The sequence below is a fragment of the Tachypleus tridentatus genome, chromosome 13, assembly GCF_004210375.1.
Source record: "Tachypleus tridentatus isolate NWPU-2018 chromosome 13, ASM421037v1, whole genome shotgun sequence".
Classification (NCBI taxonomy): Eukaryota; Metazoa; Arthropoda; class Merostomata; order Xiphosura; family Limulidae; genus Tachypleus; species Tachypleus tridentatus.
The window spans coordinates 255,655,371-255,682,076 of record NC_134837.1 but is presented as its reverse complement, the minus strand read 5'-3'; the positions used below and the strand labels follow the sequence as shown (position 1 = coordinate 255,682,076).

Below are 26,706 nucleotides of genomic sequence, written 5' to 3'. Positions count from 1 at the left end.
CTGACAATTTTTTTCCTGCTGTTATGTGTATTAGAATCGAAACTAATGAGACCTGTCTTGTTTTCGGTCTCAATAGTCGTCGGTAAAAACATTGCTGTGACTTCTAGGAAAACATGACGTCCCTTCACTCGATCGTCTAAACTCTCGAGACTTGTAGAATAATCGATTCTGCATTTAAAAGGCTTCGTGTGTACAATGTCCTCGTCTTGGTGAAACTGGTTCTTTTGTCTGAGCACACTACTGGAGAATATTCATCTAGTGGGTATCTTTCATATTATCAACTTACATACGGGTATCCTCTCCAGCTAGACTAAACACACAGTCTTCGATACTTGTTACCCTCGCAATACCTAGAAAATATGTTCCTTTCACTTATCCTTCAGGCTTCTCTACTACATTTTAATAATGAAACTAGCAGTTTTGTTCGGGAACCATATATACATTCAATTACACAACCGCCTTCACACATGTGGTCAGCTTCCGCTCAGTAACCCTTTCTTTCTTTATGAACCTGATGATGACCGAAGAAGGTCGAAACTTTGTTCGTTCCTCTACGTAAAAAAAATGTCTCAACCCAAACCAGCCGTTTTTACATATATATATATTTTTCTCTACAAGTGGGTTTTCTCGTCATCACGGATTATATATAAAAAATAATACATGTAATCTGTCTTTTGGATGGAAAAATGGTTGGGAAGTTTGAGATTCTGAGAAAATGAGGAACGAAGGTTTACTCATTCGTCACGTTGTAGAACCTCTTCATATTACATTACTTCAATGGTTTCCCATTAGTCGCTCCAATCTCTTTTGAAACATATTTTTTGACACATTTGTTACATCAGTTCATTTATCGAGAGATAACTTTACGGTCTCGTACAAGAATGTAAGTACGCACAAACCCTTGAGTAAACATGTCAGTCTTGAGATCTTTGTGGCGGGATCGAATATTGAATATTTGAAGAAAGTAAGGGTATTATTATTTAAAAAAAAAAAGGAAGGAATTTATACCCATGCATATAATTACAAACTCAATGCATGCGGGTATGTTAATAGTTTTTTGTTTGTTTTTTACAAATTACAGGAAAAATTATATCGATAATTTAAAGCTTTAATGAGATATAAAAAAGAATCTGCTACATGATTTTAGTTTAAAGGGAACATTTGCATCAGAAATAAACCAAGGTAATATATTATTATTCAAATAAATGGCCACCAGTGTCTTTATCATTTAACGTTGTTTCATGCGAGAAAACTAAAAAAACAAAAATAAAACCTTTAATTTCCCTTAGACCCTACGATCAGAAACTTTATTTAAATCTATAACTCAGTTGTTTTTATTTCACAAGTTTTCTACCTCGGTAGCGAATCTAGCAGCATGTGAGTCCCTGATGTACGGTGTACAAATTGTTCGTTCTTAGTTAAAGAGCTGTCAGTGCAAACGCATACAAAATCAAATACTGAAGCACTACAGTTTCAAACATTAACGGAATGTGTGCGTATCCAAACAGTAATACTAAGAATGTAGAGCGTCCAAAAGTGCTTTGCAGGATCTACGCATGTTATGTATTACAGAGTAGTGAGTTTAAACTGGTTACACATTGTAGGCCAAAGTTCTAATATACATCTCTGTGGAATAAAACTTTGTTTTAAATAATATAAATGGAGTAACGTGGACTTTAATAGGCTGAAGTATCTTAACAGAGTTAGAACTAACCATACTCAGAGACTAAAAATATTGCTGGGTTCAAATGTGCCTCTTTAGCCTAATTGTATATTTCTGCTTTGTCCATATTGGTTAATCTCGGAGTTCTCGATTTTCTAATATATGAAGCAATAATTCAGTTTTCATTGTGTTAGACAAAGTTTGATAATATCTTAAAGTAGTTATAATTAATAGGCCCATTGAATTTAGGTCATTTTAAGATACCTAATGAAGTGACAATTAGCTTCAACGACAATATTTAGAGAAAATACAGAAAAATATTAAAACGTTTGTTCAGTACGTGGTCAGGACACTCGACTCTCAATCTTATGGTCATGGGATCAAATCCCGTCCCTCTACGTCCTTTCAGTCGCGGGAGAGATATAACGTAACGATCAATCTCACTATTCGTTGGTGAATTGTAAAACACAAGCAGATTTACGCGGATTTCAAAACGAATTTATTCGACAGAGGGCGTTTTTGTAATCATCTCGTTTAATTCTTTCATATTTTATTATTTTAATGCTTATAAAACATACGTTAACTCGTGAACAAAATTGACATTTACTGTACTTTTGCAGGTTTTAAAAATCGCTGTATCTAGGCTTGATCACAATTGTTCGGGCAATAAAGGATTTGTCTGTATTGTACATTCGAAACTCTCTGCTGTTTTGTTTTTCATCTCCTTTCTCGTATATTAGTATTTATTCTTATACATTTACGTATAATTAATTATTATGATCAAACCACACCAGTAAGTGTTTATGTCACAGCTCTTGGCTACTGAACCAAGGGGAATTCTCAACAGTGTTTTATTACTGATTCAGTTACAACAGTTGGAACCTCATGTGAGTAATGCTGTGTGTGTCATAATGTGATAATGGTTGCGTTCAAGCTGGCATGAACAGGAATTAATATTTATAATACTTTTAAAAAATGATTAAAAATACAATTGCCATGTTTATACGGGAAATTACAGGTATCATGTACCATTATACGTTTCTGGAACATATGATGCCCACGACGTATGCATTCCGGTCGCATTCACGCACTTCCCGCATCGTATAAACAAGGACGTATGTAATTAGGCTGTGAAAATATTGATAGCGTATGTATATGTGTTAACGTGCTTACACGTGCTGTACATTTTCCTACTCAGTGCCAGTAAAGTCGAACTGCGATGTTGGAAACCGTTCAACATATGTAGATATATTAATATATTGTTATACCTATATATGTGTACGTGTGGTTTACGTTTTCCATACCAGTAACCCCAAGTTGTGCTACGCCTTGAAAATATGATCAAGGTATGCCGTAAATGCGGTTGTTATTTGGGTTTTCTCTGGCGTGTACTCATTGCTTTAGGACGTTATTGTAGGTTGTTTTCGTTGTGAGGTCACTATACCCCTTTGATGTAGAAATAAGCTGTAGCTATGCTCGAAAACGATGCTGACTGCCACAACAGTGTTACAGTGTGAATAATACTGATTGCCACAACAGTGTTACAGTGTGAATAATACTGACTGCCACAACAGTGTTACAGTGTGAATAATACTGACTGCCACAACAGTGTTACAGTGTGAATAATACTGATTGCCACAACAGTGTTACAGTGTGAATAATTCTGACTGCCACAACAGTGTTACAGTGTGAATAATACTGATTGCCACAACAATGTTACAGTGTGAATAATACTGATTGCCACAACTGTGTTACAGTGTGAATAATACTGACTGCCACAACTGTGTTACAGTGTGAATAATACTGACTGCCACAACAGTGTTACAGTGTGAATAATACTGACTGCCACAACAGTGTTACAGTGTGAATAATACTGATTGCCACAACAATGTTACAGTGTGAATAATACTGATTGCCACAACTGTGTTACAGTGTGAATAATACTGACTGCCACAACAATGTTACAGTGTGAATAATACTGACTGCCACAACAGTGTTACAGTGTGAATAATACTGACTGCCACAACAGTGTTACAGTGTGAATAATACTGACTGCCACAACAGTGTTACAGTGTGAATAATTCTGACTGCCACAACAGTGTTACAGTGTGAATAATACTGACTGCCACAACAGTGTTACAGTGTGAATAATACTGATTGCCACAACAGTGTTACAGTGTGAATAATACTGATTGCCACAACAGTGTTACAGTGTGAATAATACTGATTGCCACAACAATGTTACAGTGTGAATAATACTGACTGCCACAACAGTGTTACAGTGTGAATAATACTGACTGCCACAACTGTGTTACAGTGTGAATAATACTGATTGCCACAACAATGTTACAGTGTGAATAATACTGATTGCCACAACAATGTTACAGTGTGAATAATACTGATTGCCACAACTGTGTTACAGTGTGAATAATACTGATTGCCACAACAATGTTACAGTGTGAATAATACTGACTGCCACAACAGTGTTACAGTGTGAATAATACTGATTGCCACAACTGTGTTACAGTGTGAATAATACTGATTGCCACAACAATGTTACAGTGTGAATAATACTGACTGCCACAACAGTGTTATAGTGTGAATAATACTGACTGCCACAACAATGTTACAGTGTGAATAATACTTACTGCCACAACAGTGTTACAGTGTGAATAATTCTGACTGCCACAACAGTGTTACAGTGTGAACAATACTGACTGCCACAACAATGTTACAGTGTGAATAATACTGACTGCCACAACAGTGTTACAGTGTGAATAATACTGATTGCCACAACAGTGTTACAGTGTGAATAATACTGATTGCCGCAACAATGTTACAGTGTGAATAATACTGATTGCCACAACAGTGTTACAGTGTGAATAATACTGATTGCCATAGCAATGTTACAGTGTGAATAATACTGATTGCCACAACAATGTTATAGTGTGAATAATACTGATTGCCACAACAATGTTATAGTGTGAATAATACTGACTGCCACAACAATAGTACGGTGTGAACAATATATAATAGGAATAGCTGGCCTTGAAAGACGTGAGAACGACGCAGTTGTAAACACTCGTGCTTTGCTACTGTAGGTTTCGAGTTCTAAATCACGAAGTTTACATTTCAAGTTTCAGAAATTGATTCCTTCTCCCACGTAAAATGCTTGATATGTAACTAGGAAGAAGATAAAACCCTATCTGAATTCACAGTTGAATCACTTTATATGTGTGTTTATTTATTTTGATTTAACACACACACTTGCCGTCTTTTTTATATCCTTTAAAATCAAAATAAGCTACAAGTGGGAGCAACATTACTGTTTCTAGACGGCCCCTTATATTTGTATTGTTATGTGTATGTGTTGTGTCTAGACTACTGATCATGACGTCTGAGATGAACGTTAGCTTGTGTTGACTTGACATTGGTAAAGAACACCTGACACTGGTTGGTCACTTTACAGCTACCGCTTGGGTTCTATCGAATCAGAAATGCTTAACATTCCTTTAGTATCTAAAAGGTAAAGAAGAATTCGACTTAGAACAAGTTCCTGTCAGGAGAAGAATAACTGATCTCAATGTCTGAATGGGAAATGTAAAAGAAAGATTCTTAACTAGTAATATTAAAGGTATCGTCAGTCTTTGTTTTTCTGCTACCACAAACACGTTCTAAAACGATGCGTCAAACCGAAACGGAGAAACACAATACTGTTCTTCAGTTTCTGCTAGTGACGTTGTTCTGACATATGCAGAGGCACTTCCGTTGGAAAACTGTCATCACGTGGAATGTGTATTGACAAGTTTCATGAAAACCAGGGAGCTGCGGAAAGCGGAAATACGAAATGATACTCCACATACACACTGTTCATATATCTATCTGCTCACTGAGGTTAATTAGGACTAGCGACGTTTAATCATTCACATCTTATGGTTTCTCTCAACACTGCGTACACTTGGAGATATATATTGAAAGTTTAGTCGAGATTTACTTATTTGGTTGTTTCTGTTGTTGGTTGTATGGTTGTTACATTGTTCTTTAGTTTTAATTCTAAATTAATGCGCAGTTCTAGACTTTGTTTGCCTTTGAAAATACACTGTCGACTGTTTCAAAAATTGCTTTAAAATATTGCACCGTCTCTGTGTTCTTGTTTTTCTGTTGGAAATTGACCTGAAAAGTGGGATGTCTGGGGTTTACAGCCTGAAATTCACAGGGAAACACAGAATTTTTATTGACTTTAGCTCGTTCCCGATTGGTTTAATTACCAATTACGTGTAAATGTAATGATGCTAACTGGTACGGTCAGTTCCAGAGATACTGACCACAGAACATACGACAGAGTTTTATATAAATAAAATGTTGTTTGGAAACTTTAGTTGTTAGTTTCGGTCTCTGTGTGTCGCTTTTGTGTCATTCATTCACTTGGGTGTGTTTGTGTCTTCACAAATACTGCTTTTTAAGTACGCATGCGCACTTCGTTTCAAAGGATCTAAATAAAAGAGAAATTTAAATATACTTTAGTAAACATTTTGTGCAACAACAACACATTAAAAGCTTTGAATAGGCCTAACGTCAGATCGCGGGCAGCATTACAGTGTTAATTTATCTCTTTATTGAATGTAAGCCGTATTAATAAAGGCTTAACTAATGTTAGACCTAAAACAAGTGGACTCGTAGATTTCGGTGTCTGTCATTAGAATTCAGATTATAATTAGCATTATTCTAGAAATTATCTGCTTGAAGAATTACTGCGGGGATAAAGACATTGATTTGAACAGCATGTTCATTTTGAGTGTCAAGATGACTCGCAATTATGGTGGACTTGGAAGAGAAGACATTTTATTAGTTTCACATTTTAATGGCTTGTTCTCGAGTAGCGTGTTTGCTTCTCAGTGACATACATTACAACATATATCCAACTTACCTCAGTATTGTAAATAGTCTTTTTTCCTGATTCATAAGAATCTCTTTGTTTTCTGTGCGTGTGTTTGTGTTTCTGAAATTCACTCAAAGCTACACAAGGGCTATCTGCGCTAGCCAGAAGAGACGGAAGGCAGCTAGTCATCGCCACACACCGTCAACATTTGATATACGTTTTGACCAATAAATAGTGAGATTAGTCATGATATTATAACACCCCAACGACTGAAAGGGGGAGCATGTTCGTTGAGGGGGATTCAAGTCTAGACCCTCAGATTTCAAGTCTTAACCATCAGAACATGCCAAGTCCCACGCCCCTACGATTGGTGGTCTTATTCAATGTATAGTTTATCTGATTTTCATGTGTCATTGATATAAAATGCTATGCGAAATTGTGTACAATGGAATGTAACATGTCACTAAAGAGTAAAGTGACATCTGTATTATTTTGCTTTTATTTAATAGCAGGCTAATTAACGATAAGAAACTCCTTGAATGGTATATGAAATATACCAGGTGTTTCTTTTCATTTATATTAGGTTTTAGAAATTGTTCATAATTCCGTGCGTTCGGGCACGCACGTACCTTTGGCATTTATAGTAAGAGCAGTTTTAGAATTATTTTATCTTGTTAGTGTCCTAGTTACACATTGTAATAGGTCCTTCCCCTTTGGAAATGCTGAATTTTTTCCACGAAATATCACATAATTTCTCTAGGGAGGTTAAGCATACCTGGAGGTTATGTTCTTTCATTTTGTTACTGAACAAATAACGTCGGTCATTGCGTAGGTCTGTACTTAAGAAAGTTTTATTTGTTCTTTAGTTTCTTATAGCAAAGCCACATCGGGCTATCTGCTGAGTTCACCGAGGGGAATCGAACACCTTATTTTAGCGTTGTAAATCCGGAGACATACCGATGTACTAGAGGGGGGCTACTTAAGAAAGAAACAAACCTTTTCCACTCGTACATTTGAGTTGTGTTACTTTGAGTAAATATTGATGTTCACTATGCTTCTACGTCAGTCAAAAGTCAAGAATTCAGGTTAACTCCTGCCGTTCCTCTTGTTATTACTGTTACTTTCCTCACCTGTAAAGTAATCAGTGTGCCTGAGAATTCCTCACATGTAAGAGAAAACATCTAGCTGTGTAAAACTTGCGAGGAAAACAGCGATAACAAAATATATACGTTTGAAAATATCAAACTTTACGAGAAAAATTAGTAAAATAATAACATCCAAATCTGGTTGTATTCTCACAATGTTGAAGAGAAACAAATGTTATTAAATATTTCTCATTTGTCATGTTAACATGAAAATTAAAAGTTTCGAATCTGTTTCATTCCACGTGAGATTATTTCCGGGTTAGAGGTTTTAATACTTTAATACCAATTTATGCAAGATGGAAGAAAAACTTACGTCCAACCACAACTATCCACTATTGCTGATGAAGATATGCCTAGTGTGTTTTTTTTCTCTTATAGCAAAGCCACTTGGGGCTATATGCTGAGCCCACCGAGTGGAATCGAACGCCTGATTTTAGCGTTCTAAATCCGGAGACTTACCGATGTACTAGCGGGGGGCTGAGATATGCCTAGATTCGTACATTTTGTCCACTGTTAATGTAAGGAATCAAATTAGGTTTTCTTATCATTAGAACATAGCCTTCTGTAAAAAAAATTAAAAAAAATCTCTTTAAAGCAATTAATTCATTCGGAAGCTAGTACCTAGTTCCCACTTATATTTGAAAAGGGCGTAAATTTTGGAAAGCACGTAACAAGAGTGGTTTTACACATAATTAGATAAAGTTCTCTTTACCCTAACTAATGTATCACAGTCATGTTATTTAGTCATGTTATCAACCAGGTTAAAATATTTTTCACGTGATTAAATTAACAACTAAAAATTCAGTAGTTTTCTAAAAAGTTGTGATTGATTAATTTATTTTACTTTAATTAATGTTTAAATAGGAACCTTTTTTTTTTTTGGTGATTGCCAGTCAAATCAAAGAAAAATAGCTAATACGTAATGTATGGATGTACTTCGTTAAAAATTAAACGACTTTCAAAGTATAATATATCAACCAGCCTTTCTACACACAAATGACAACCAATTGTAAACATTAATCAAAATAATAAGAAACTCACTTCCTAATCAAACCAAGAAAATTTCTGGTACGAATTATTTTCTTTCAGCAGAAGCACTCGATCTAAGGAACTAATCAGTTACCAATAGTCCCGGCATGGCCAGTTGGTTAGGGCACACGACTCGTAATCTGAAGGTCGATGGTTCGAATCCTCGTCACACCAAACATGCTCGCCCTTTCAGTCGTAGGGGCGTTATAATTTGACGGTCAATTCCAGTATTCGTTGGTAAAAGAGTAGCCCAAGAGCAGGTGGTGGGTAGTGATCATTAACTGCTTTTCCTCTTGACTTACAGCGCTAAATTAGAGATGGCTAGCGCAGATAACCCTTTCATAGCTTCGTGCGAAATTCAAAAACAAAACAAACAATTTGCAAGTGATAATTGATATTATTAGTATTACAAGCAACAGGCCCGGCATGGCCAAACGTGTTAAGGCGTGCGACTCGTAATCTGAGGGTCGCGGGTTCGCATCCCCAACCCGCCAAACATGCTCGCCCTTTCAGCCGTGGGGGTGTTATAATGTGACGGTCAATCCCACTGTTCGTTGGTAAAAGAGTAACCCAAGAGTTGGCGGTTGGTGGTAATGACGAGCTGCCTTCCCTCTAGTCTTACACTGCTAAATTAGGGACGGCTAGCACAGATAGCCCTCTAGTAGCTATGTGCGAAATTAAAAAAACAAACAAACATTACAAGAAACAATAAAACCAGTCCGAGCCGACTTGTCGTAACTTATCTCTTTCGCAATTATACTTTGTCAAACGTTGTGCTTATTTGCATGACTAAAACTTTTAGAGAATATTCTTAATTATTTAAAGTGTCTACTAAGTTGTTTTATCACCTTGGTTGAATTCGAATAGAATTTTTAACCTAAATAGTATCTTATTAACATGCCTAAAAGGTAAGGTAAGAGACCCCAAGAAAGTTCGACATGGCCACGTGGTTAGAGTGCTCAACTCAGTCTGTGGGTCGCAGGTTCGAATCCCGTCCCACCAGACATGCTTTCCCCTTTTACCCGTGGGGCGTTATAAAGTACAATCAATTCCACTCTTCGTTGGTAAACAATGCCTCAAGAAATGGCGGTAGGTGGTGTTGACTAGTTGCCTTTTCTCTAGTTTTACACTGCTAAATTAGTGACTGCTAGCACAGATCGCTCTTGTGTGTGGCTTTGCGCGAAATTCAAACCTAACCAAACCAAACTGAAGACCCCTAGAATTAATATGCTGATATCTCTAATATCCAAGTATCGATCAAAGTGAAAACAACACACCAACAGTTACCGACGCCACAAGGTCTTTATTCCGATATGTTTAAAAAGCTGAACAGGATTGACTATTATTTATATAAAACACATCAGCTAAATATGCGGACCGTATTCAACAGAACTGAATCTAGAACTTCGGTCTTTACTATCTGCAGCTCAGCACGTCAACCACTTCGCTCGTGAAAATGTAAACAAATTACTCATGATTTCTTTTACATATGGGTAGTTTATTGCCCGTCAGTGGTTTTGTGGATATTCACGACTTACATTACAACGCCAAAACACATGTTTTTGTTACTCATGGTGGGCACAGACGCAGGTAGACTGTTGTATAGCTTTGTGATCTACTACAAACAAACAGGGTAATTTATCTGCATGAATATTTAATATTTTCAATATCTAGTTTTTATTCGAATATTTTGACAATAAACAAAACAAAGAATTGGAAAGTGGAATATATAAAGTTAGACAGAAAAAAAATAAAGTAAACCAGTCAGAGCTAATTACCTTTTCCTTCCAAGCATGCCAGAACCAATTAAATGTGTTTTTCTCCCTTCCAGTCGAAAGCTATTGTACCTAATTATCCGTATTTCGTCCACCCGATTTTCTATTTACCTAAGGAGCTAACGTTATTCTAATTAATTAATGTTTGTTGTATGTGCATGTGTTTTTTTATCTCAAACACGAATATTTTTATTTTTCCGTTTAGTTGTTATTAGGAACAAAATGACAATAATAGCTGATGACTCTTTGTCTTATCCATAATTTTAGGTTTCTCAAGGAGGTTTTATCAGAGCAGTATTGAATAACAACATAAGGGTTAACAATCTGCTTTCTTACGTAAGTTATCTGATTCTTACAAGCCAATGACGCCCTGCAGATAACCTTGAATTAGTGGAAGTTTTTAGTTATATTAGAAAAATATGAATCTCAGATTTTCAACAGTGAATATTATCAACTGGTACATTTAAATTATACTTGTGTTTTTGCCTTTGCTTGAGAATATGCGAGTCAGTAACATACAGTATATGACTCGATGTAAGATTTTTCGGGCTCACACTTCTTCTGACATCTTGAATGCAAGATGGAAAAAAACATGTATTCCAATTTGGGTTTTTACGGACTAGCCATCTCTAGTGACATCTTCTTGAATACATTTATGGCAAATACGTTTTTTTTATGGATTAATCAGGTCTTTTTAATTTCGCGCAAAGCTACACGAGGGCTATCTGCGCTAGCCGTCCCTAATTTAGCAGTGTAAGACTAAAGGGAAGGCAGCTAGTCATCACCGTCCACCGTCAACTCTTGGACTACTCTTTTACCAACGAATACTGGGATTGACCGTTACATTATAACGCCCCGACGGCTGAAAAAAGCGAACATGTTTGGTACGACGGGGATTGGAACCCGCGACCCTCTCAGATTACGAGTCGAACGCCTTAACCCACCTGGCCATGCCGGGCCTAATCAGGTCTCTGGTGACTCTTGAGAATACATATAGGAAGTATATTTTCTGATCTAAGTCTGTATTGGCTAGCCATTTCTAGAAACACATGATAGAGTGACATGATATAAATTAATCTAAGAGTGACATGATATAAATTAATCCAAGAGTGACATGATATAAATTAATCTAATAGTGACATGATATAAATTAATCCAGGAGTGACATGATATAAATTAATCCAAGAGTGACATGATATAAAGTAATCCAAGAGTGACATGATATAAATTAATCCAAGAGTGACATGATATAAAGTAATCCAAGAGTGACATGATATAAATTAATCCAGAAGTGACATGATATAAATTAATCCAGGAGTGACATGATATAAATTAATCCAAGAGTGACATGATATAAATTAATCCAAGAGTGACATGATATAAAGTAATCCAAGAGTGATATGATATAAATTAATCCAAGAGTGACATGATATAAATTAATCCAGGAGTGACATGATATAAATTAATCCAGGAGTGACATGATATAAATTAATCCAAGAGTGACATGATATAAATTAATCCAAGAGTGACATGATATAAATTAATCCAAGAGTGACATGATATAAATTAATCCAAGAGTGACATGGTTTAAACTGCTATTAATTTTATCATGACATAATTTCACACACATATTATTTTAATGCTTATATAGAACAACCCCTCCCGTAACAAATAAATGAAATAATTAAATATCCATGAAAATGTCTAGATTAACCCTCTTAACCTGCGAATTTTTTTTTTCAGTAGTATTATAACCATCAATATTTAACTATAGTTCATTAAAATGTCCACCTTTTGGTATCGACCTGAAAACACTTAATTACTAACACACTGAAAGAACGGCTGAGAGAAATGTGAAGACCAGAAACGTCTTACGTGTTACAGACAGTGTGGCGGTTCAGTAGGTGTTACAGACAGAATGGAGGTTCAGTAGGTGTTACAGACAGTATGGCGGTTCAGTAGGTGTTACAGACAATACGGCGGTTCAGTAGGTGTTACAGACAGTATGGCGGTTCAGTAGGTGTTACAAACAGTAAGGCGGTTCAGTAGGTGTTACAGACAGAATGGAGGTTCAGTAGGTGTTACAGACAGAACGGAGGTTTAGTAGGTGTTACAGACAATACGGCGGTTCAGTAGGTGTTACAGACAGTATGGCGGTTCAGTAGGTGTTACAGACAGTATGGCGGTTCAGTAGGTGTTACAGACAGTATGGCGGTTCAGTAGGTGTTACAAACAGTAAGGCGGTTCAGTAGGTGTTACAGACAGAATGGAGGTTCAGTAGGTGTTACAGACAGTAAGGCGGTTCAGTAGGTGTTACAGACAGAATGGAGGTTCAGTAGGTGTTACAGACAATATGGCGGTTCAGTAGGTGTTACAGACAGTACAGCGGTTCAGTAGGTGTTACAGACAGAATGGAGGTTCAGTAGGTGTTACAAACAGTAAGGCAGTTCAGTAGGTGTCACAAACAGTAAGGCGGTTCAGTAGGTGTTACAGACAGAATGGAGGTTTAGTAGGTGTTACAGACAGAATGGAGGTTCAGTAGGTGTTACAGACAATATGGCAGTTCAGTAGGTGTTACAGACAGTACGGCGGTTCAATAGGTGTTACAGACAGTACGGCGGTTCAGTAGGTGTTACAGACAGTACGGCGGTTCAGTAGGTGTTACAGACAGTACGGCGGTTCAGTAGGTGTTACAGACAGAATGGAGGTTCAGTAGTTGTTACAAACAGTAAGGCGGTTCAGTAGGTGTTACAGACAGAATGGAGGTTTAGTAGGTGTTACAGACAGTAAGGCGATTCTATTTGCTTTGATTTTTTTTTAAAATCATGAATAATTTAAGAAATCAAAAATTTTTTGTTGGTTAAGAAGTTTGTATGAGCGATGTTTACAAAGATTATCCTCCTGTGGTCTTCTTTGTTGTTTCTCAGTTATGAGAGTTACCACTTTCACCAGCAATGTATTTCATCAAATACAAAGATGTGGCTAAATACATTCTGCCCACTGCTGATACAGGGGTAGATATACGGATTTACAACGCTAAAAACAGGAATTCGATTTCCCTCGGTTGACTCAGCAGATAGCCCGATGTGGCATTGTTATAACAAAACACAACACACATACAGATACGTTCTGTATTTTACGATCTATAAGTTTGGATGGATATAGATGCGTTTTAGACAGTTGTTGTTTTACGTTTTGCAATATTAATTTAAACTTTTCTTATGAATATTTTTGTTCGAACGTATAACCCAAAGCAGTTTCTAAGATCAGTCTTATAAGTTTTAGCAGCTGAAGTTAGATTTGGTGATTCGGATTAACACACTCAGTACTAGAAATTCGATAACACATTCATCATTGTTGCCATAGAAACATATGCATTCCTGATATCAGACTACTGAGCACCTCCATGTCTCCTAAGGACTGAGTTAGAATTAAAACTTATTCTTCAGTTGGATCTTGGACTTAATACATAGTTTTGTAAGGACTTTTACAGGATGTCAAACGATTCGACGAAGAAACTGCCGCGACGTTTCAAAGCGTTTCAAATATTCAGTAGGTTTGATTGTTTGTTTGTTTGTTTGTTTAATTTTGCGCATAGCTACACGAGGGCTATCTGCGCTAGCCGTCCCTAATTTAGCCAACTCTTAGACTACTCTTTTACCAACGAATAGTGGGAGGAATTGACAGTCAAATTATGACGCCCCCACAGCTGAGAGAGCGAACACGTTTGGTGTGATATGGGGATTCGAACCTGTAACTCTCAGGTTACGAGTCGAGTGCCTTCACCACCTGACCATGCCGAGCCAATATTGACTAATGAATGGTCCGATAGTTTACTTTCTCTGATTTTATTTACTTAATCTGAGGAAAACTAAAATGTGAAAGAGACGTTAACTTTGGTGATATACGAGAGAAAGAAAGCAACTGGTCATCACCACCTACCGCCAACTCTTGGGCTATTCTTTTACCAACGAAGAGTGGGATTGATCGTAACATTATAACTTGCCCACAGTTCAGAAGGCGGGCATGTTTGATGACGAGTATTCGAACTCGTGACCCTCACGAGTCGAGCGTTCAAGTCATCAGGCCATACCAAGTCTAAACATTACATGTATTTCATTCCTTTGGGAAGCGTAAATACTAGAATATAAAAGGGCTTACTGATTTTACGTGTTGCCGCTGTGATAGACCATAAGTCCGTTACTGGCCGTTTTATGAAAGAGAAGTGGACATCAAGCACGATTACATATCTCAGACTACAGCTCCTTGTACCTTGGAAGACCCTACACCGTGACGACCACCAAGATATAAACAAAACAAACATTCCGCTAAAAACTCGAAGTGTCTGAATTTATTTAACAAGTTCTACTTTATTTGACATTCATAGAATGGAAGTAGAGGGCACAGCTTGTTTGAGGAATAAGGGAACGTTGCTCAGTTAGCATCCACTGATATTATTATGTTCCTCAGTTATTGCACCACAAACATGTCATGAAACGTTCATCTGAACTACATCGCTGAAAACATCTAACGTGCGTTCGTTTCATGTTTTTTAATGAGTGACATTTTCATTTTGTTCATGAAGTCCTTGAAGGGTCTCTTCATCCGTGTAAGTTAACATCGAGCAAACCCGCACGCGGAACAAGTTAATTATCAAATGGAATTTCTACAATGATGTTACTTCTTCTGCTTTAACCAGAGAAGATCTCCATACGACAATCTTGCTTGATTTTTACTACCCTTTCTATAACCTTTTAATCTCATTACTTAAGCAATGCAGTAATTTTCTAACTCAATTATTTCGAATGGAATACTTTTTTTTTTTAGCTACTGCAATAATAATAATAGTTACAATGTTTTTCTTTCTTAAAACAACTGTAACTCCCATACAGACACACAGACGTCTCTATGCCATCCTGATATTTCACTAATACAAAAATATCAACCTCTTTCCTTGTATTGAAGAGTCATACTTTAGAACATGAGTGTAGAGTCAACTGGGTGATGCACATAATGAAAACAAAATTCAAATTATTGTTTGTCATATATTTAAATGCGTAAAAATACTTGCAATTTTAACCTCTGTATTCTTGCAGGAAACAGTTTTATATACATGTTTTAAGTAAACATATCTCTCTCTTTCACCCCCACACGTCGCCAAGTAGTGAGTTTGTTTTGAATTTCACTCAAAGCTACACGAGTCTCTAGCCGTCCCTAATTTAGCAGTGGAAGACTAGAGGGAAGGCAGCTAGTCGTCACCATCCATCGCTAACTCTTAGGCTACTCGTTTACCACCAAATAGTGGGATTGACAGCAACATTATAACGCACTCACGGCTGAAAGGGCGAGCAAATTTGGTGTGACGGGGATTCGAACCCGCGACCCTAAGATTACGAGTCGAGTGCCTCAACCACCTGGCCATGCCATGTCTCCCAGCGGTAAGTGGTCCCGGGTTATAAATTCGATAATTTCCAGAATTCAATTGATTTTTAGTAAGAAAAAAAAAACTGTTCATTATAATCTGATAATTAATTTGTTTGAAAATAAGTAGTGCGCTTTGTACGTTTTTATTTTTATTTTAAATACAGAGAAAGGATTTATTTTATTAACTTAAGAAGTTTGATTTCCTGTACTTTCTAATCGTTGGCGAAATGAAATAATATTATTTACTTACCATCTTTTATTTGTATGGATAATTGTTCATCCGAGCACAAAATATTACCATCAAATACATCATAATCAATCCATTTCCGCTTTCGCTGTAGTTTACGAATGTTTCGATCGGTCAGTCTTCTTGACACAGAAAACTGTGCATTTGTACACAGTTATCTGATTCAAAACAGTTTTAAAACGTATGATATGGCCAGTATATACTGCTAGTGTTTTATATCGTCATGAATGGGTAAAGTGCGTGCATTCATGTTCGTATTTCACGATTGTCGTTTATTAAAGTTTCCAACCTTCTCGTGTGACTGTTTTAACCCTCGAATTGTCGTATTGCATCGTATTAGTGTTTTACGTTTTCTACCTGTCAAAACACTTAGTGTCAGTAATTGAACAAAATAGGTAACTGTTTCTGTGTCAAATGTAGAAGAAACAACCATTTATAACTAGGATAAAATGTAGTGCAAGATTATTAATATGTTGTTTTCATGTGTGTACTTTATAGGTTATTATGTAACCAATAAAGACACTAGTAACATAAATAGTTTAGAAAACTGTGTTTTAAAAAGTCTGATTGGTCCGTTGGGTCCTACCAAAAACTAAAGAGTATTTTTCACTGCAAATGTCGTATTTGTGATGGATCTTATGAAAAGAAAATTATACACATGCATCCCGCCATCTCTCGTATTGTTTTTATACTAGTAAGTGGTCGATTTAAGATCAGAGCCGAACTTATAATTTATGTACGATATATATCACATATACAATTGTTATAAAATACAAATATATACATTTTCTGAGATTTCGTATTTCCTGCTGTATTTATACAGTGTTAATAGTAAGATTATACGCATACATCTATGTATTTCGAACACAAATATCTTGGCAAATATTGTTTTATATAAGAGACAAGACTGTATGAAGGTCAGTAGATTATGTTATTGTGCTTGGCACTGGAAAAAGAAATTAAATATGATATATTTCCGAGCAATGTCTAAATGTTTATGAAAGTAAAAGTAAATATTATCTGGATTTTTCTTCTCTTAACGTGTATTCAAAACAAGATGTGCTTCACTGATGATCTATAGAAAAATTACCTAACCATTCTTAACACGTGAGGTTAATTTTCATTTTTGAAAGGCATCGTGGCCATTCTATTGAGTCAAATATACTTGATATTTCCATGAAAGAGAAATATCTGGTTCAAATATGTGGATGTAGTAGTGCATCTATTAATTAGCAGAGCTGTGTCGAAACTTGGAGATCTGTCAGACATACACACTCTCAGTTAAGTTCGGAGCGCGCCGTGGCCAAGTGGTTATCGCGCTTAAAGTGTAATCTAAGTGTTCCGGGTTCGAATCTTCCCCCACCAAATATGATCGCTCTTTCAACAGTGGGAGCATTACAATGTGACGGTCGATTCCAATATTTATTGGTGAAAGAGTAGCTCAAGAGTTGGTGGAGATGATTAACTGGCTTCTCTTTAGTCTTACACTACTAAATTAGGGATGGCTAGCGCAGATAGCTCACGTCTGGTTTTGCGAGAATTCCAAAAACAAACAAATAAACAATTTGAGTTGATATATTCGTCTAATCTGAAAATGTGTGTCCACTGTTGTGAAGTCAAATGCTGTACTTCTTCCACCGTCAGATTTCAAAGCATTATGTATGTAGTTAAAATATGTATTTTTGTCATTATATGCGTTTGAAACCAAGTTATAAAACGTCGTCTTTTTTCATTTTACAATAATTTGAACGAGCTGACAAAAGAAGCCAGAGTAGAATTTGTTTTGTAATATTTTTAAACCATTTTGTCTGCCTATGATCGCTGAAGATAAATAATAATAAAAGTTAAATTATACAAATCCCATTAAAACAATTACAGTTTGATGGAGATTTTATTCGTGTGTTTTTGTATTGTAAACTTAAACAAATAACTATTAACATCAAGTTTTGTTTTTTGGTGAAAAGAATGTTCTGACTGTTTTTTTTTTAATCCCAGAAAACCTTTTTTATACGAACAAAATAAATTACATTCGCTTGTAATCATTTCTTGAAGCTTACGTATATTTTGGTTTGGTTTGTTTTGAATTTCGCGCAAACCTACACTAGGGCTATCTGCGATAGCCGTCCCTAATTTAGCAGTGTAAGACTAGAGGGAAGTCAGCTAGTCATCACCATCCATCGCCAACTCTTGGGCTACTCTTTTACCAACGAATAGTGAGATTGAACGTAACATTATAAAGCCCCCACGGCTGAAAGAGGGAGCGTGATTGGTGTTACGTGTATTTGAACCCGTCACTTTTAGACTGCGAGTCGAGTGCCTAAACACCTGGCTATGCCGAGCCAATAGTACCTATATGTCACATTATTTGGTGCAAAGTTACTATGACGGTGGTAACTTCTAACCGGCGGGTTTCTTATACAAAATTGGGGATTGCTATACGTAAGTCTTAGGATTATCTGTCTTTGACGTTTAAACGCTGTTACATAACGTGTTTTTCGGATTGAAAATACCAGCAGGAATTAGGTATATTTTTGTAAGTTCTAAATGCGAATAAAAAGTTATTCATTGTTACTTCTGTGTCTGAGTCAAGCCATACAAAATAGTGTTATACATTTGTAGGTTTGTTTGTTGTAGACCACAAAGACACGTAATGGGCTATTTTTGCTGTGCTCAACACGGGTGTTGAAATTTGAATTTTAACTTTATAAACCATCATAACTGTCGCCGACTCACTGGGAGACATATGTTCGTTATAACAGGAATAATGTAGATACGTATAATTCTTATATATTTTCATATAGTAATAATAGTCTATTAGGCCGAGACGAGATTAAATGATTAGCATACATAGACTTTGAATTCGAAAGTTCAAGGTTCGCATTCCATTATCGCAAAAAAGGCGTTCAACACTTAAGGATTTTGAGTGCGCTATAAGTGTGGCAGTCAGATCCCATTATTAAAATCAAATAAGAGGACCCTAAGAATTAAAAGGACCCGCTGTTTAATACCAGTCTTCCGTGTATGTCTATCATGTTAAAATCTAACTTTGTGATAAAAATCTGAAAAGAAAAAAAAAATCCAGGAATTTCTTTCAGAGCGAGAAGAACAAAAATAACAATAACTCATGTCAGTAATTTCAGTCCCGACTGAATTCCCTTTGCTTACCTGTATATAAACATTCATTTCATTCAACGCATCTAAACCTGGCATGAATTCAATTTTTCGACAAATTCTTGAAGTCCAGATCAAATGGGCCACAAATATTCTTGTCATGCGGACGATGTAAAAGTAATTTAAAAAACGGAAGATTTTTACGATTTGGTGGAAACATGCACGAGACGTTACACTTTTTCCCTTTATTCCAAGAAAATCAGCAAACAATGTCCACATATGTAGCACGCGCGAGAGATATGGTGTTAAATACATACTATGCTTCTGACTCCAAAATGAGATCTGTCCAAATCCAAATCTGAGCCTTACTGTAGTTCCCAATTCCATGTGTTTCTAGATTTCTAATCCAAAAGTAAGCTTTATCATTGGAACTATTTCTACTTGCATATAAGTGTTTGATCCAATCTATAGCTTTATCTCAAACTAAATCTATTTCATCCTAGGTGTCTCATCTAACATCTGGATTTTATTGTGCTAGTTAATTCCATCATTTCAAAAGTGGCACCTTATTCAAATTTGGGGCCTGGGACATGGCTTGGTCGTTAGGGCGCTCGACTCCAAACATGAAGGTCGCGAATTCGAATATCCGTTGCTGAACGTGCTTGTTCTATACGATTGCTTATTAGATCAGCACCTCTGGTGTAAAAAAGCCTTGCTTACATAAACACCTACCGACACCAACTTAGTTACGGGAAAAAATTCCAAGTAAAATTTATTATGCCATCTATTTCCATCTGTTTCTAGGTGTTTAGTCCTAACTGAGCTTCATTTATCGCGCCATCTGTTGTTAGGGTTTGGATTCAAACTGGGACTTTATCATGTCAGCTATTTCCACCTGTTTCTAGGTTTTAGTCCTAACTGAGCTTCATCTAACGCGCCATCTGCTGTTAGGGTTTGGATTCAAACTGGGACTTTATCATGTCAGCTTTATCCATTTGTTTCAAATCCGATCTTAAGTTCATCATCCTAGTTATTTTAATTTTTTTCTAAATAAACCATTTTGAAAATAAATGAATTGAAATTTAAAAAGTTTAAGTATCGAAAAAAAAACGAATGACAAAAAATCTATTTTCATTAAGACATGAATTTTTTTAGCCTGAGCTTGAATTTGTTTAGTATTAATAGGATCCTAAACCCACGTGCATAGTTGATGAAGGAAATTAACATAATTATTTTGGAAAAGATAACTAACTGGCAACTTACTACATCTTAAGAAAGGTTTCAAGATATAGACGATTTATTCGACGTTTGATTATGCTATTTTTTCAGCGTAATTCACTAGTTTTATTCTAATATATCGAACCAGTAACAGTATATACACGTCTATAATTTTCGATTGAATTACGGTACAGGTTTTAAATGTCTACATTACTTTGTAGCCAAGTGTCGAATATTTAGGCTTAGATATATGAACGCATAGAAATATCAAACTAAACGGAATAACTTTAGTTGTATATTATTTGCATTCTCAGAGATGGTAAACAGTTACATTTCGTACGAGACATTAACTGAAACTATAAAACATTTCTCAGCGTTGTATGTGTTGATACTTTATGATTGTTATGCAAAATCAGTACAGTCACGGCTACCAATGAAGATGTTCAAGCGCCTAGCTACTTTTTACTACACGAAAAACATATTAAGTTCTAATAACGTGCTTTATTTACATACAAAAATTCGTAAAGAGTTTTCTCTGCGCTAGCTGATAAACTGATATAGTTGAATAAAGGTAGCAAGTCAACAGCACTCATCGCTAAACTTTGGACCACTGTACTCGAATAGTGGAGTTTATAAAGTCACAACCACGGTCTTAAAGTTTTGTAGCGACGGGATGCAAACCACGGATCCTGCCACAGTGAATATGGTAACACTAGTCCCACTTTCGTACTAAATCAGACAATGACAGGACTTCAGTAAAAATATTAATTTACATCTGATATTATACGATTAAAATACATTACCGAAACTTGCACATTACAACTCAAAGGGCCCGGCATGGCCAAGCGCGTAAGGCGTGCGACTCGTAATCCGAGGGTCGCGGGTTCGCGCCCGCGTCACGCTAAACATGCTCGCTCTCCCAGCCGTGGGGGCGTTATAATGTGACGGTCAATCCCACTTTTCGTTGGTAAAAGAGTAGCCCAAGAGTTGGCGGTGGGTGGTGATGACTAGCTGCCTTCCCTCTAGTCTTACACTGCTAAATTAGGGACGGCTAGCACAGATAGCCCTCGAGTAGCTTTGTGCGAAATTCCAAGAAAACAAACAAAACAATACAACTCAAAGATACGTAATACCTTAGTAATGACATGACCTGGTGGTTAAGGCGTTCGGTTGTTAACCTGCTGGTCGCTTCACATCCCTTCCTGAAACATGTTTCCCTTTCAACCAGGGGGGTGTTATAATGTGACACTCAATCCCACTTTTCGTTGGTAAAAGAGTAGCCCAAGAGTTGGTGGGTGGTGTTGACTAGCTGCCTTCCCTCTAGCTTGTCACTTCGAAATTAACGATGGCTAATTGGGATAAATACGGAGTGTTTTATGAACGTGTGAAACGTATTTAATTTCAAAAGTTTCGTTTTTACATATATGTAAATGAGTTGCATGCGCATGCGTTTTATTATACCATTCTGAACGTTCTCTTTACACGTGAAAAAATTAAAAAGAAGTTTTATAATAAAAAGAAAGAGGGCGTTGAAACTTTCTTATAAATTTGTTTTGTTTCATTTATTTTAATGAAGACGTTGTAAGCCTTCTATATTTTGTTACTGTTTCACTCGTTAAACTGAAATGACCATGTTAAAAGGTCAATTTGATCTCAGAACAAACAGAAGTTAGTCCTAAAACGTAATCATTTTGTATATAGAAATTACGAGTCACAAAATTAAAGGAAAAATGGAAATTACGAGTCACAAAATTAAAGGAAAAAATGGAAACTACGAGTCACAAAATTAAAGGAAAAATGGAAATTACGAATCACAAAATTAAAGGAAAAAGGAAATTACGAGTCACAAAATTAAAGGAAAAATGGAAATTACGAATCACAAAATTAAAGGAAAAAGGAAATTACGAGTCACAAAATTAAAGGAGAAATGGATTATTAAGTTAACATCCAACGTTAAAATCTGAAAGCTCTTTATATAGTGCATTTGTTTCTAATTAAGAAACATATAGATATTTTTAGGGTTTTAAAGGAATCTATTCTAATGACACAAAAGGTGTTATTAACCTTTGAAGGTTTTGTACTGTATGCCTCTTAACCACATAAAAGTGAGACAAATGCAGTAGGCAGACATGTGACACCTTTTGGTATCTTACTTTATTTGGTATGTCTTATTACGAAGTGCTTAGAAGTGACCACAACATTCATTTATTAACTAAAGATTGCCTTCTGATTAAGTCGACAAATGTGCACAGAACCAGCCAAACCTACAACACAGTGTTGTAGGTTTGGCTGGTTCTGTACACAGTGTTGGTTTAGGTGGTTGTATAAATAGTCTTGTAGGTTTGGCTGGTTCTGTATATAGCGTTGGAGATTCGGCTGGTTCTGTATACATTATTAAAAGTTTGGCTACTTCTGTACATAGCGTTGTATATTTGGTTGGTTTTGTGTATAGTGTTGTAGGTTTGGCTGGTTCTATATACAGACAGTACGGTAAGCTTAGCTGGTTCTATATACAGACAGTACGGTAGGCTTAGCTGGTTCTGTACATAGACAGTACTGTAGCTGGTTCTATATAAAGACAGTATTATTGGCTTGGGTGGCTCTATATATAGACAGTACTGTAGGCTTGGCTGGTTCTGTATACAGACAGTATTGTAGGCTTGGCTGGTTTTGTATATAGATGGTATTGTAGGCTTGGCTGGTGTAACAATCAAGATGACCATCCAGGAGACCAACAATATTCACACCATAGAGTGTTCCTTCTTCAGGGGTGAAATAGATATTTTAAATGAGTGATGAAACATAACACTACAAAAAAAAGGAAACTCAGTTATTTATCGAGATTAAAACTTATCGTCCTACAAACAGTTGAAATGTATAACTAAATGTAACACCAGGATGTAATATACATGATACAAAGACAGTTGAAATGTATAACTAAATGTAACACCAGGATGTAATATACATGATACAAAGACAGTTGAAATGTATAACTAAATGTAACACCAGGATGTAATATACATGATACAAAGACAGTTGAAATGTATAACTAAATGTAACACCAGGATGTAATATACATGATACAAAGACAGTTGAAATGTATAACTAAATGTAACACCAGGATGTAATATACATGATACAAAGACAGTTGAAATGTATAACTAAATGTAACACCAGGATGTAATATACATGATACAAAGACAGTTGAAATGTACAACTAAATGTAACACCAGGATGTAATATACATGATACAAAGACAGTTGAAATGTATAACTAAATGTAACACCAGGATGTAATATACATGATACAAAGACAGTTGAAATGTATAACTAAATGTAACACCAGGATGTAATATACATGATACAAAGACAGTTGAAATGTATAACTAAATGTAACACCAGGATGTAATATACATGATACAAAGAAATCATGCAGGATGAAAGCGTTAATGATTCGAAAAGAGATGAAACTCGATAACTCGAGTGTTTTCGAAGGGAAGAGATTTCTTCTCAGGCGAGATACAGATAAGCAGCTCGATAGACGAGCGCTCACACAGAATATTTTTTTTTTCCTATCTTCACTCCTGAAAAACAAAAAACGAAAGAGACGGGTTTATATTATCAGACTTCTTATTTTGTTATTCTTATAATTTTATGTTGTTGGCTTTTGTTTTATTGTAAGTGATTTCTTAATATATTAAATTATAACATTAATATGTTTAGGCTAAGATTTTAGGGAGAGCTCGGTGTAGGTTAAAGCGTTGGTTGGTTCGGAGTTATCTATATCAGTGTAGGTTTTGGTTTTGTTTTCTGAATTTCGCGCAAAGCTACACGAGATCTATCTGCGCTAGCTGTCCCTAATTTAGCAATGTAATACTAGAGGGAAGGCAACTAGTCGTCACCACCCCCGATAACTCTTGGGCCACTCTGAGCGATTCATGATCACACGTTTCCTTCTATTTAATCTTGACTAGATATTTAACCCACAATAGAAATAACACAATATCCATAATACGTAGCGCTAATGAGGCACACATTATTGTTAATACCAGAAACGTGTTTTTAATTTTTTTTATGATAAGCATTGTGACACAACATAATGGTTTTCTGTATTACTGAGAAGACCGTTTGTTTTCTCCGGTAAATTTAGTTTATCAAATTCCTAGAAGAATCTTGCGTTCTTTGAACATCGATACTTATTGTACAGTTTATTTTGAAAAATAGTTAGTTATGAAATGCAAATATTAAGCTGTCAGATTTTTGTATGGGGGGTGGGTGGAAAACAGAGAGAGAAAAAAGGATAATTAATTGTTGGGGCTACAAGAGTATTGCTTTCTTAGTAAAGATGAGAAATTATACGGACGTGAGGAACAAAAGACACCTCTAGCTCAAAACATGATGAATAGAGCACGGACAGGTGGCGCTGTATCACGCTTGATGAAACTACGTAAAAAAAACAAGCAGAAAAGACAGTCTTTGTATAGCGTACAAAATTGCTGATTCTGTTCACTTCAGTCACATATTTATGTAAAGTGTACTGAGAAGGAAATTACTTGTCACTAAGGTCGCGGACGAATCAAGAAACACGAATAATTTTGTCACATTTCTTCTTCCTATCGGATTTGGTTTCCTGATTCATATAAGTTAATTTTTTTCTTCATTTCTTATGGAAATTAGGAATGAAATAGTTCATCCGCGCAGAAAATAGATCACCTTTGGATAACATGTGGATAAAAACGTGCGAAAAATGAAAGTGTGAACACCTCGTAAAAGGTATTATTCACTATAACTAAATATTTGATATTACTTCGTCTTAGTCGCGAGCCTTTTATTGCCTTGTTTCTGAAACGTATCAAGGACTTGACACCTTCGAGGTTCCCCAGAATCTTCGGTGGTTTGTCTTAAGAAACGCGTTGATATTGAAAGTGAGAAACCGTGTTCTGCCGTTTCTAGAAATCTTCGGGGTACAGTATCGTTGTTACGTTACAATTCAGTTGCTATATTTAGGGCTGTTTGCCTTCTTTAGTACGTCAAAAGTTATTGTAGTGTTAGCGCGTTGAAAAGAAACTCGACTCATCACCTTTTTTATCCACGTTAATGGACGTTGTAATGTTCGTTTAGGAACAGAAAAGTAGCAAAGGAAGTGTCAGCTTATAAAAAGAAACGTTGAAAGCACATTTGAGCTTTGAAAATCTTCTGTAGAAAAGGCTTCCTCATAAAACAATGCACACATACTCTTAGATAAAATGCCACGAAAAACTTGGAGAACTTTCAAGTTATATCTCAGACAGTTCGAGTTTTTTTTTTTTAATATAATCACTTTTACTCGAGAATCACGCGATTTAAGTTTTAAAACTTTTATAGAAACTAACGATAACAATTGTCACGTTCTCTGGACTGGACTTTAAGTATTAGGTGCCCAAAACATCTCCCCCCAACATACACACCATCATTACCATCTGCTTATTGGTTACATATTTTTTCAACAACAGATTTCAAGGTGATTATGAAATTCGTAGTTTAAAATTAAATTACCAATGAACGAAAGGTAAAGTCTTGAAAATCAAACATTCTGTCGTAAAAATAATATTTTAAGCGTAAATCAGTAAATTGTATTGTATAATATTGTCACAAACTTCGAGAGTTTATTTACGATTGGTCACTTCGTAAAGGGAATAAGTTTGTTTGTTTTCTGAATTTCGCATAAAGCTACTCGAGGGCTATCTGCGCTAGCCGTCCCTAATTTCGCAGTGTAAGACTAGAGGGAAGGCAGCTAGTCATCACCACCCACCGCCAACTCTTGGGCTACTCTTTTACTAACGAATAGTGGGATTGACCATCACGTTATAACGCCCCCACAGCTGAAAGGGCAAGTATGTTTGGCGCGACGGGGATGCGAACCCGCGACCCTCAGATTACGAGTCGCACTCCTTAACCCACCTGGCCATGCCGGGGTCCGTAAAGGGAATAAAGGAAATAAACTTTGGAGAAAAAAATTAGTTTGTAAATAGAAGGTTGGATTTATAGCAATAAATTAATATTAACCCCTTTATTTTAGACCCTACCTGGAGTTAACTCAACATTTATCTGAAAGTATGTAATAAATATAAAGATAAATCATAAAGTTGTGATTCTTACACATTCCTCAAACCTTCAGGCATACGATAAAGTAACCCATAGGATGTTGCACACAATATGTATGGTAATAAGATATAA

At 36.1% G+C, this 26,706-nt stretch overlaps 1 protein-coding gene across 5 annotated transcripts in view; it reads left to right on the top strand.

The window, feature by feature from the left end:
* LOC143237905 (CUGBP Elav-like family member 4) overlaps positions 1-26,706 on the top strand; it is a 206,426-nt gene that overhangs the window by 81,902 nt on the left and 97,818 nt on the right. The window contains exon 1 of one of the 5 annotated variants that reach the window (XM_076477643.1): positions 15,840-15,929. The exons of the other annotated variants lie outside the window; for them this stretch is intronic. Coding sequence (XP_076333758.1) covers positions 15,912-15,929 — 18 coding nt within the window. The 5' untranslated portion in view covers positions 15,840-15,911. Of the gene's footprint in view, positions 1-15,839; positions 15,930-26,706 lie in introns of those variants that run through there. 5 annotated transcript variants of the gene reach the window in all.